The sequence below is a fragment of the Mirounga angustirostris genome, unplaced genomic scaffold (assembly GCF_029215605.1).
Source record: "Mirounga angustirostris isolate CCGP_5_RB_7025 unplaced genomic scaffold, mMirAng1.0.hap1 SCAF_13, whole genome shotgun sequence".
NCBI classification, from domain to species: domain Eukaryota; kingdom Metazoa; phylum Chordata; class Mammalia; order Carnivora; family Phocidae; genus Mirounga; species Mirounga angustirostris.
Window position 1 is genome coordinate 65,014,268 of NW_026991721.1, and position 13,132 is coordinate 65,027,399.

Sequence of the window (13,132 nt, forward strand, 5' to 3'; positions counted from 1 at the left end):
CATTATTTGAGTTTCCAAAAAGCAACGTTTGTGACCGAGTTAGGGTAAAAAATTTGTCGTGTACCCGAAATTCAAACTTAACTGGGCATCCTGACTTTTTATTTGCTGAATCTGGCAACCCCAGCTCTAGGAGTTCCCAGATTAACAGAGGTGGTGAGGTGTATGGGGACAGAAGGATAAGGATCATCCTCCATCATTTGTTGTTTTATTTTTTATTTTTTATTTTTTTTTATTTTTTATTTTTTTTAAGATTTTATTTATTTTTATTTGAGAGAGCGAGAATGAGAGAGAGGGAGTACATGAGAGGGGGGAGGGTCAGAGGCAGAAGCAGGCTCCCCACCGAGCAGGGAGCCCGATGCGGGACTCGATCCAGCGACTCCAGGATCATGACCTGAGCCGAAGGCAGTCGCTTAACCGACTGAGCCACCCAGGCGCCCCATCATTTGTTGTTTTAAAAACTTGACAAAGGGATGTTGTACTCACTTCCTAGTTCACCCTGCGGACCCTCCCTTCACAACCGAGACTGTCATTTGCCTTTTTTGCACTAAGAAACATCACAAAGAAGGCATAGCCTAGTGACGGAGACATAGCCTAGAGGACAGGCTCCGTGTCCTCTGGCTGTCCGCTTCCTGCCGAGGGCTGGAAGGGGGTGGGGGTGGGCTCAGCTCTGGTGAGAACTTGCACTGATTCTTTCCCTCTGCCTCCCTTCTCTGTTGAGTTGGAGTAGCAGGCCATGCCGAATCCCTGGACCCCCATCTAGCCTCGCTTTCTCTCTTAGAGGGGTGCCTCTGCCGTGCCGAGGGTGGCTAGAAATGCACAGGGTTTTCTCGTAGCCCTTGGACTACCCGTCTCCTCCTGACATCCCTTCCCCTTCGCTGAGGACCGTCTGTCCTTGCCGCTGCCGAACCATTGCATGTCAGACGGTGGTCAAGACGCGACCATTCGTGTTTTCCTCCTGGATTCCTTTTAGGTTTTTTCCCAAGGTCTTGTTCCTAGCAGTTCTTTTAAGTCGGGGGTCAGCAGGCTTTTTTCTGGAAAAGGCCGGATAGTAAATATTTTGGACTTCACGGGCCCCGTAGTCTCTGCGCCACTGCTCAGCCCTGGGTGGTAGCGTGCCTGTAGCCATAGATGGCAGACACTATGCAAACCAACAGACACGTTCTAATAACGTTTTTTCGTGGACACTGAGATGTGAATGCTGTCATTTGTTGTTGTTGTTATTATTTTTAAGTAGGCTCCACGCCCAGTGTGGTGCCCAGTGTGGGGCTCGAACTTGCCACCAGGAGATCAAGACCTGAGCTGAGATCAAGAATCAGATGCTTCACCGGACTGAGCCACTCAGGCGCCCTGTCATTTATTATTATTTTGATTTTGGTTTTTAAATTTTTTTTTATTTTAACCATTTCAAAATGTAAAGACCGTTCTTAGCTCCTGGGTCATACAAAAAGAGATGGTGGGTCAAAATGGGCCTGTCAGCTCTCGTTGGGCAACTCTGTTCCAAGTCAGCAGCAGAGTGCTCAACTCCCTGCTTGGGAGTCGGATGGCTTCTTGCCCTGAGGTCACAGCCTCTCTTGCTCCCGGGTGACCAACTGGGTTGGGATCTGAAGCAGGATCTTTCAGCTCTCTCCAGGGCAGGTACAGACCCACATCCCATAGTTGGCTGTACTGAATGGTTTCTGAGTGAATTTGTAAATTTTCTTTAGAGAATGAGCCATTGCCAGTCAAGTCTGCCCATATGGTCAGTATTGTACTGAATGCCGTTTATAGTGATCATAGGCTACAATATCAGGAGTAATTTTGAGCTAATAAATAAGTAAGCAGCAGAACTGAATATGGGACAATTATAGGTCTCTGTGATCATGCTGCCTTCCATATCCAGCTATGTGTGTACCTTTGGTATTACGTTTCCAAATGGAAAGATCAGATTAGGTTTGACTTTCTGTCACCAGATGGGGTCTAGCGGCACCTGCTAGACATGGGTCAGGAGGCAGGGCCTTCCATCCCTGGGTGTCCTGACTGATGGAGGTTTCGTGTTTTATGGATGTAAGATGTGCTGGGTGAGGTGGACAATGGAATTACACTTCCCGCAGAAATCACTCCTGGCCCGAGAATCAAGTTTGCACGTGTGCCCTGTAGCACTCATTCTTGCCGAATGCTGCGAGATGGGGTGGTTATTAGGTTATGTCAAAGTGGTGTTTGCCTTAATACACGATCCTCCAGCAGTAACCCAATAACGGGAGGTGGGTGGGGGGAGGTGACCTGCATGTTTCTGAAAGTTGGAAGCATCTGGAAGTCAAGGAGGCTTTGTGTGGTATTATCAGTGAGCTGGGAGGGTTCTGTACCCCACCTCCCACCCCAAGTCCGTGGCAGGCTTGAATCCACTAACATGGGGATGTCTTTTGAGGCAGTGAGCAGCATCTGGGCTCACATCGCCTGGCTCCTGTCTCACCACTGGTTTCCAGCTCTTTGCTTTTGGGCAAATTACTTAATCTTGCTGTTTCCAGAATTGTACGGTGTGGGTATTAATAGGAGTACCTGCCTCGTAGGGTTGTTGTAAGAGTAAAATGAGTTAATGTATGTAAAGTGTTTAGAACCATGCCTGGCTCATATGCATCTTTATTGAGATATAGGAGGAAGAAGTAGCTTTCTTTTCCCCCTAACCTCATGCTTTGTGAGGTGGGGTAAGTACGGCTCTGGTAGTCATAGCTCAAAATAAGCTCACAACCGTACCGTCTCCTCCCACTATCTCTCATACAGAGCTGCCTGAACATACCTGGGAAAGATAAATCCTTGTGCTTCATGGATGATGCTTGGCCCCGGCATGACCTAAGGCTGAGATGCTGCACCTGTCACCTGTTGGCTGTGGGGACAGATTCCTCACCTCTCAGGGTATGAAACAGAGATAAGCAGGCATCCCCCCCCCCCGCACAGGACTGTCTTGGGGCGTCAAAGAAGAAGAAAGTGGAAGTGATTTAAGCTGTACAGTTCAGAGGGAAAGCACAGGTGATGTTACCATCCTCTTCCTCACTGTCCTTGTGTAGCCCCTGGCCTCCCCCCCCCAATCCAAGCTCTTGTGGGTCAGGGGCTTTGGTGTCAGGTTTATAGAGTCATGTGGTTCTTCTGTAAAGATTTTGATGTTCTCCCACTTCCTTTTCAGATAGCATTATCAACATAATTCACCTGTGGAGTTGTGTAAGAATAACATTTTGATTTTGTGTAGGGGTATTTTTGAATCCTGTTTCTTTTCTTTTTTTTTTTTTCTCTAAATTACACTCTTATTTTATCCCCGTAGGGTTCTCAAGTAGAGTCCAAGGCTAGCCTATAGTCAGATGCTTTTCTACATTTGTTTTATTGCAATCCAGGCTTTTTAAAAATGGAGACATTTCATCAAATCCCATTATCCTCTGCACTAATGTTACCTTATTTAAGTATCTTCCTCTACCTGAATTTGGGTTGAGTAGTCTAAATTTTACTTCCATAGGCTTTACACGTATCATTATGTTCAATTAAGGGCAGCTCTCTAACTTTTAAGAGTTTGAAAGCTTTGCCCTGGGGTGTTCTTGGGAGTCTGAGGATGTTCTTGGGGGTTCTGAACATCTTCTGAACAGCCACCTCTGAGTTGTGTGGTTGCTTTCTGAGATTTTCAGGGCTGGGGACAGCTACTTCCTGGCCTGGATCATCCCACGCTCCCTCCTCCCACTCTCTCCAAGAGCAGCAACCCGTGTTTGCTGACTCTGAACAGAGTAAAATGAGAGCAGTCTGGGGAGTGATGAAGATGCCTGGGGGTCTTCAACTCTGTCTGGAGGAGGAGGAGGGGCTGCGTGGCACATTCTAAAGGATGTCCTTGTCCCCCAGTGGGATGTGAGGAGAGTGTCGGCAGATACCACTCACATTAACAAGGGTAAGACATTGCCCCACAAGCTCCCCGAGAGGGAGATGCTGCTGCTGAGGCAGCCTCAGGCCTTGCTGAGGGCAGGCTGTGGTAGCCTCCAGCCACGCTGCGTACCGGTCGAGCTCTCAGACCCTGTGGTACGCTGCTCATTCCAGATGGCTTTCCAGCACATCTCCTCTCCTCTCCCACTTCCACTTTTTTGGCTCAAAGGCCAGGCCAGGCACAAGGATTCTTTTGCGCTGAAAAGAACAAGCAGTGCTGAGATAAATCTTAGCAACCTTTTCAGAATTGGATCTGGGAGAAGCTCTGGGTTGGAGGTAGGGTGGGGTATTGGTTTAAATTGCAAAGAGCTTGACCAGCTCCACCAGTCTTGAGCTAAGAGCTCTGAGACTCTGTGACTTGAGAATTATGCCTTGGGAAATAAACAGAGGATAGAGGCTCCCCAAAGAGGCGAGGGCATGCCTGGAGGGAGGAATGCATGCCAGGTAGCATTGCCTACAGTGGAAATTCGAACCCTTCCGCTTCGCAAGCCCAGGGTGTTTTTTGGTGGATGGAACAGGCTGTGGTTTCCATAATCTGAAAACTCCTCAAGGCATGACTGAGTTTTTGCATTTCCAGAGCCTGTTGCTCCATGAGTGGTTACTGAAGCAGTTTGAATTATAGATTTCTCTTCTTTGGCTTTCCGGAAAGGATCTTTGAAATCTCACTTCTTCATTTTGCAGGGGCCCAGACAGGCTAAGTAGCCTTCCAGATCTCAGGCAGTGATTGGCTGAGGTGGAGCTCCAACCCCCCAGCTTCTCCTCCTAGTGAGGGGCATTTCTCATCATATCATGGTGCTCTCCTAATTAAATTCTAGGCAATGTCTATGGCCTGCTTAATTTCTAATTAGATGACTTTATGGATCAATTTGCATTTAATGTTAAATCTAATGTGGAAATCATTAAAAAGTTAGATCCCTGGGGAGAGGAATAGGTACTAACTCCATGCCTATTAAAAATGACAAGTCTCTGCCCTGTGTTAATATGTGAAGCTTTTTATGCGGAATGGGAAAACATTAGTAGAGAATGCAGACCCTCCAGGTGGTCTTTGTGCTTGCGAATTGGGGAACCGTGTCATGTTCAGATCAGATTTTACAGGGCCCCTGCTAGCTGTTCCAACAGGAATCCCTTTCTACACCTTTACCGTGTGCCCACCCTGTGTTAGGTCCATTCAGGGATTGTCCTATTTAGTCCTCAGAACAGCTCCATGAGGGAAGCTTTTTACTACTCCCCTCTCTAGTGGAGGACGCTGAGGCTCGAGAGATGAAGGTCTTGAGGTCAGCAAATGGTAAAGGCAGGACTTAAATCCAGGCCAGCTTGATTTCAGAGTCAGCCTTTGAGTTGCCTATGAGGTGGCCCCCCTGGGGGTGCTCAGCGATTCTACCCGACAGAATGCTGCAGGGCTCGGAGGGCGATGTCCGTCCGTCTGTCGGATTCTGAAGTGTCTGCAGCTGCTGGTGATTTGGGGGGCGGTGTGGGTGCTGCCATTACTGCTTGAAGGCAGAGAGATGGGCCCCACGACGACCAGCTGGGACTCACTGTCTAAAGAGGCGCTTGCTAGCAAGGGCCACCCCCTGTGCACACCTTGGCTGAGGCCAGCCTGGCGCCTCCTCTGGAAGCACCTGCGATCTTTGTGTGGCTTTCCTTGGGACTGTGGCTCCTTGAAGGGACATTATTTTAGACTTACATTTCTTTCATCCTCTGGTTTTCTGTGTTTGACTATCTTCTACTTAGACTGTAAAGAATAAGGTTTTGAATCCCGGTCTCTTCCTTACTGCCGGTGTCTTAGGGCAAGCCATTTAGTCCTAGTTCCTTGTTACTAGTCTACTTGATGTAGTTGTGAGGTTTCCTTGAGGACTCGTGAGTGTGGAAGCACCGGGCCCAGGGCACGGTCTGCACTCGGTTGAGAAGCTGCCTGTTTCCTGCTCCTCGTAGGAACGGCATCCATTTATGATCGAGATGACTGGATCCGGGAGCATTCACTTTTTTTGTCTGCCTCTTGCTGGTGTCTGCTGTTCATTTCCTCAACTACTGTCTACAAGTGCACAGGACCCCAGGCCCGATTCGAGTGGCTGGGGCCACCGTGACACTGCGCAGAACAAGAGGGAGGATCTACGCCCACCCCCCGTGTCACGGAGCTTACACAGCGTGGGCAAACAGATACTAAATACAGTGGGATGCAGACACTACATACTACCTGCTTATTCATTCATTCACTCATTTTTTCAGCAAGCATCTTGAGCACTTAACTGTGCTTCCAGCATTATGCTAAACACAGGGCATGTGAAATCGGATACTATCTGGTTGCTCAGGAATTGTTTTGCCAGAAAAAAATGTGTCTGAGAAACACAGGTCACTCTCTTGTGTTCTAACACTTTAACTTTGAGGTTAAGTGCTCTTTGAGCAAGTATAGGCTTCTAAATGTTTTTTTCCCCCACATCCGGCAGATTTTCTTTTTTGTCTTAGGGGGAGATGGACATTTGAGTTTGGGTGTTTGGACTTGGCAGGTGTTTGCATGATTCTTAGACTAATGTTCTCAATTATCCCCATGCCTAAAGAACTGCCTGGGCGACTCGTGAAATTCACATTCAGGTACTTCAGTCCCAGATACTCTCTGATTCGCTAGGTTTGGGTTGGGGCTTTAACCTGCAGTGCAGGTGTGTTGGATGCAGATGATCTATGAACCAGATGCAGGTGGTCAGATTCACATAGTTCTGAAAGTAAGTGTTCATCTCTTTGTTTTATTGAGGAGGAGACTGTTTCCCAGAGAAGGAAGGTACCTTGGAATTAGAGGCCACGGTAGTGGACAAGATGGGCCAGGGCTTTCGAGCAAAGTAGTCTGGAGGCTCATCCTCTGTCTGTCATCTGGTGGTGTCAGACAGCCTTGGATCAGTCGTGTGGCTTCTCTGAGCATCCCTTTCCTGGTCAGCCTGCCTTGCTGGCTAAGCGATGCGATTGGAGGGCCCCAGGCAGAGCACAGGATGGAGACTCTGTATTGTCCCATGCCCAAAACTAGCATACTGGTTTCCCAGATTCCTCATTCATCCTTTTGAGTCTGAGTTGAGCTGCATGTACACCCTGTGAATTCTCTTTATTTCACAAAATAAAATGCTGTAACCACAATAAAGGAAATGAAACAAAAGAAAAAAGTTCACCCATAAGCTCACCATCCTAACACAACTGTTTTCATTTTTCTTTTAGCCCTTGTCTGAATGCAGGCATACTTCTATAGAGCTGTAATCATATGTAGACCCAATTTTGTATTCTGCTCTTTTCAGTAAACCTTAAGCAAAGGTTTTCCAAATGGTTACAGAGTCTTCAAGATGATTTTTAATGGTCTTAAAATGTATCATCTCACAGACTGAATTTATTTAACCATTCATCTATTACTGGACATTTAGATTTTTTCCCCTATGGTTATGTGCTATTATAAATAATACTTGGAGATATGGCTTCATCCTTATTGTAGATTCTTTCCTTAGGGTGAATTCCCAAGAGCAAGATTTCTGGGTTAAAGGGCACATGTTTTTGGCTCTCGTAGGCTGTTGCTACATTGCTGTCCAGGAGGGCTGTACCAGTTCACAGAGCAGTGCCACAAGGTACCAGTTTTTTAGCAACTTGGCCTGCAGTATCTACTATCATTTTCACTGTTTGATTGGAATTTCTTCAGTTATAGTAAAGTTGAGTATAGCTTTATTACTATTTTTTAAGATTTTGTTTAATTTGTTTTGTTATAGGCCAGGCCTCGCTGTTTGAGGTCAGATTTTCTTAGAATTTTTCAGATTCTTGAATTTTACAGTTAAAAAAACCAAACCAAACGAACACAAAGCAAAGCCAGAGCCTATCTGTATAACAAATACTTCGGACATATTTTCCGGTTGGATTAGCTGTTCATGATCGAACTTCCTTGCAGGTCACCAGTTAATGGGGTGATATTTGGAGAGTAGAGGGGCTTTTCCTCTTCTCAGAGTGTGCTTTGTTCTTTCCCTCCAGCAAAACCCCCCCTCCCCATTTCCTGTTCCCCTCCTCCCCTGGAAGCACTGGTTTTGTCTCTTTGGAGATAAAACATGAAAGGATCAGCTTTTCAGCCATACCCCTTCAGCATATAAAATGTAGGTTGCCTAAATTATGTAGTACTGAGCCCTTGTAAAGAAAATCACAGCATTGTAACAAATTGCCTTTAACTGCTCTGCAAAAGCCAATGTCTCAGGATTGAAGAAAGGTGTGTTTGAGGGTGTAATCTTAGCTTGTGGTGAAGGGGAGTCCAACTTGTTTTTCAAGTTGGTCTTGAATAACTTTGTTCTTTCTGGAATGCTCACCATCCTCAGCATGACAGAGTTTGCTTGATGACAAACTCCTTCACTCTGGGCACATACCACGGCCACCGAACTGGTTTGTTTATTTGCCTGGGGTAAATGACTGCACCGCCCTCCCTTTGCAATAGCACCTGGGATTTGACGGGCGAGTCTTGTCCCCCAGGCACCCACCCTTACAGTGGCCCCTGAGGTCACCCCCACCTGCCAGGACTACGGTAGGACTAAAGGGCAAGACTCTTGCTCTCTTAGGCTGGACACACGGTTTGTCAGGGTCTGGGCTCTCTCCTGGGCTGATGCTGCCCCAAATGGGTGGCAGCGTGTTCTTGGTGCAGGACCCGAGTGTATGTTCATAAGAGAATGGTTGCAGCTCTATTTCAGTTTAATTTGTTAATGAAACAAGACGGAGCGCATTTTCCCCTCCTGCACACCTCTTGGGCTGTTTGAGATGAGGCACAATTAATTTATTTGTACTGTCTGTGGAGGCGTATGCCAGCTAATGTGCAAGGGCTTTTATCTTTCTGTTTGTAATGAAGAGGGGCAGGCTGCTGGCAAATTGACAAGGATTACTGATGACTCATTCTCGGGCTGCAGAGTGCTTTCTTCTGAAATAATAAAATGCATGCACGCACACATATGTGTGCGCGCACGTACATGCGGGCCTAGTTCCTGTTTGAAATAGGCATAACCGGTTCGGGAAAGTTCAGGGGCCTCCAAAACACTGCAGGAGAACGAGAGAAGAGGTGGACGAAGCCATTCCTCTGGCTCCCTGGCTTGGCCTGACTGCGGGCAGGACCCCTCGCTCAGTGGAGACCCTGCCCTTTTGAGATAGAAAGTTCCTATGTTATGCTCCAGTAGGCAGTCCTGCTCCTCGGGGAAGCCAGCCCTTCTGGGCTGCTTCCTGCCCGACATCCCCAGGCATCCATCCCTCTTGGGGACTTGGCTTTGTGAAGCCGTGGATTCTGGGCCTGTTTGATGTTAGCCTGCGAGTTCTCTCTGGTCTTGGCCCGAGTCCCCAGGCCTAGGCCCTGGCTGTGACTGTTAATTGTGGGTGACTCTGTCACTTGACTTTGACATGCTTCCGAAGAAATAGTTTACATAGGAGCTAACATCTGTTTGGCCCTGTAGAGTATATAAGGCGTTCTGGTCTTACAACAGCTCTGAGCTGGTTATATTGTTATCCCCATTTTATGGATGTGGAGATCCAGGTGCATAGAGGTTAAATAACATGATGATCAAGCAGCTAGCTGGCAGAAAGGTAGTGGTGATGAAAACCAGGACTTTAGAGTCGAAAACCTGACCTTGTGATCTTTTTACGACATTGATTCATTAAGGACAAAATGGAATATGTTCTTTGTAAGAAATAAATAACCGATCGGCCAGGGAAGGTGTTTAAGAATTATATGAGAGAATATGTGTATGTCTCTACTTCTGTGGAATAGCTCCCAGGATACTTTCAGAAGACTGGAAAGCAACTTACACTGCCCCGTTTTGCAGAGCAAGAAACTCTACAGTGTACCTAAGAAGTGTTCCCTCCGGTGTCAGATGGCTGGCCCGAGCTGGTTGTGCCGTGGAGGGCTAAACAGAATGGCTAGGGCCACACGAATCATGGTTGACTTGCAGAGCTGGAAGGAAGCATGGGGCTTCTACTTCAAGGAAGCTCTGGCCTGGAGAGAGAGAGGTTCTGTTAGGAGGAATTCCATTCATTTATCCGACCATCCATCCATGCAGCTGGCAAATGTTTGTCGAGCCTGTGCTGGGCTGGAAGATAAGGCATGGGCTGTGAATGAGGCCGACACAGTCCTGTCTTCAAGGAACAGACAGTGGTGGAGAACATGGCCGAGCAGGCCCTCCAGTATGGCCGCTAGGGCTACGGCGTGTGAAGCCAGGGTGCCCGGCACAGAGGAGAGGTACACAGGACTGTTGGGGGCGTAGTCAGGGAAGGCTTCCTTTGACGGAGCAGTACTTCCGGTGAGACTTGAAGGGTAGAACTGACTGTCCTTGAACACCGAACACTGGGCCTCCCCATTTCAGACCCAACAGCAGCAGTCCGTGCCAGTAACAAGGCTCTGTGTGCTTGGAGACAGCAGGCGCGTGTAGGAAATGTGCACTTGAGGCCCTCATGGGGCAGCATGGTCGCCACCCGCCCCCGGTGCCGTTCAGCACTCGGCAGGTGGCATCTGAATGGAGGTGGCCCCCGAAGCATATACACTGACCGCTGGTCTTCGAAGACTTAGTTTGGAAGGAGAATGTAAAATCCCATTAATGGTTTTTTAAATACTGATTACAGGTTGAAATCACATTTAGATATGTTGGGTTAATAAAAGAAGTTACTGATATTAATTTCACCAGTTCCTTTTTACCGTTTTTAATGAGTGACTCGAAAACGTACCTTGACATGTGGCTTGAGTTCCCTCTCTGTTGGGCAGCGATGCTAGCTACAAAGAGAGGCCTGGGAGGGGAAGTGGGTTGCTGCTGAGAACACAGATTTGGGGGGGAAGTGGTGAGATTCAGTCCCAGGGCATAATCGGGGGCAGTCCTTAACCTTTCTGTACCTCCCTGCCCTTCTTTCTCACGTGGCCCTGACAGCTGGGGAGACAGTGAAGTCAGAATGCCCGTGAAAAGCACATCTCGTTATGAACTGGGGCTCTCCTTGTGAAGAAACAGGTTAGGATGGAGTTGGTGTATACCATACAGTATACTGATAGTTTAAAAGATTAAAAAAATTTGGCCGATTGCAGAATAAGAGGCTGGTGTGTGGGAAATGCGTTCCGTACACAATGAATTACAGACTGGGGGTGGATCTGTGTGAGATGCCGTGGATAAGAAAATTCCATTTCTGTTGCCCTTGGCTTGCTCGGCCCCAGGAATTCCCTCACTCCTCACACTGGAGTTTCCATCCAGGCTTTCATAGTCCTTGTTTCTTGTTTTGTTCGTCTCGAAAGGCCATTAAGGGCTCTCCCATTTCTTTCTTTTTTATCTTCCGGTATTTAGTACAGATTCTGCCCCTCCCCCACCCCATCCAAAAGTAGAGGATTTCTGTGAATTTTTTTTTTTTTAAGATTTTATTTATTTATTTGACAGAGAAACAGCGAGAGAGGGAAGCAGGGGGAGTGGGAGAGGGAGAAGCAGGCTCCCCGCGGAGCAGGGGGCCCGATGCGGGACTCGATCCCAGGACCCTGGGATCATGACCTGAGCTGAAGGCAGTCGCTTAACCAACTGAGCCACCCAGGCGCCCTCTGTGAATTTTTTTGTAAGCAGAAATGGCGTTAAGCAGAGTATTCCCCGATTTCCGAAAGTTCATGTTTTGCTACTTTGGTTTTAGGAAAGACATACCAATATCTGTTTTCTCCTACCAAGCAAAAGAAATCCGAAGATGATTTTCACTTTTACAAGAAAAACTGTTACTGTTCTCAGTAGATCTTTCATAAGAGCAAAGTGGCATAATTTGAACTTTGGGAAGGTAGGGGATACCTGTATTGTAATCTTAAAACTCAGCACTCATTAAATGCTTGTTGAACGCATTGACCTTCTATCACTATTTATGGAAACCTGGATGTGTCGTGTATCTGCTGGGCTCCAGAGATGCTGTGTTGAGCAGAGCACAGCCCCTGCCCTCACAATGCTCACCGTTGGGAAGGAGACAGTTACCTGGCCAAGGGAGGGGACTGTGGGAGACGTGGTAAGCATTCCTAACTGCTAAATCCTGTGACTCAAAGGATGACTTGAGAGAGAGCAAAGGCGGGAGCTCAGAGTCAGCTGTTAAGAGACAGCACACCTTCTTAGGATGCCCCCTTGGGCAGGGAAATCAAGGAGCTGAATTTGCCTGGGATCCTACCAGCCTCTGCAGTTTCCAGCACTGTGACAGTGTTCGAGATTAATCTTGCACCCATATATACATTAATGATGCTTTTCGTTGTCCATTTACAGACCCCCAAAGATGGTGTAGAGCATGTGGCGTGAACAACCGTCCTCCATCAGGAGTGACCCGGGCTAATTGCAAGGCTCTCCGAGGACCAGTGGGGCAGAGGCAGTTAGTTTGGCAGGGCCAAGCAGGGGGTATTTGAGGGGCATGAAGTAGCTCTGACCTGGCATAGGGGTGGCAGGCAGGCAGACGGTCATTTCAGCGGGAGATAGCATCTGATACTCATCCCTTTGGGCTAGTCTTGTAATAGCCGCACATAAATAAGCTGCCTCCAGTGTGTTCCCAGAATATCTCTGCAAAATGTCTTTGAGGGGATGTTTGACTTGCAAGCATGTGGCTGATAAAATAAATACATTTTAAAAATGTAAACCTCTCTGTGAGTCTCCCCTCTCCTCTGGGAAAAACAAGGCCCTTCTTTAACCTCTTTTCTTCTCTAAGTGTAGAATTCCTGCCATGCTTTATAAGAAGAAATATTTTTGGAATGTAGCACCTGCAGAAATAAAACAGGGGCTCTGCCCAGACCATTGGGCCGTGGCTGTTGTGTGGGTGGCTTCTCGGTGGTTCGTGAAGAGAATACCAGCCCTGACACCTGCAAAGCATTTGAGGCGCTGGGCCAGGCTTGGAGGAGCTGGGACTCTGAGGGACTTGAGTAGTTGGTAGCTGAATTCTGTGGACAGGCAGCTGTAATGGAAAATTCTCTCTGATACCGGAGGAGCCTTACCGTTCAGTTACACCTGGTCAGAGCAGAACTTGGCACCTAGACAGGCTTCTGGCATGATGTAGCAATTTCATATATAGTTGTTGAACAAGTGTGTGACTGGGTAAATGAGTAAATAAATGAGTGAGGTCCTTTTCTGGGCCTTGGAGCTCTTGTGGGATGAGCCTGCCCCAGGTCTTCCTTCCCCTGGCTTCTTGATGGCTGCATGCTTGTTAGCTTCTTAGCATGTGAATCACCTGGGGATCT

General features: G+C 47.6%; 1 protein-coding gene across 9 annotated transcripts in view; it reads left to right on the top strand.

The window, feature by feature from the left end:
• TEAD1 (TEA domain transcription factor 1) overlaps positions 1-13,132 on the top strand; it is a 255,110-nt gene that overhangs the window by 42,251 nt on the left and 199,727 nt on the right. For 6 of the 9 annotated variants that reach the window (XM_045894116.3, XM_045894118.3, XM_045894111.3 and 3 more), the window contains exon 2: positions 2,758-2,889. The exons of 2 other annotated variants lie outside the window; for them this stretch is intronic. In XM_045894116.3, the coding sequence (XP_045750072.1) occupies positions 2,758-2,889 (132 nt within the window). Of the gene's footprint in view, positions 1-2,757; positions 2,890-2,984; positions 3,004-13,132 lie in introns of those variants that run through there. One more of the 9 variants, XM_064577107.1, reaches the window with a different exon arrangement.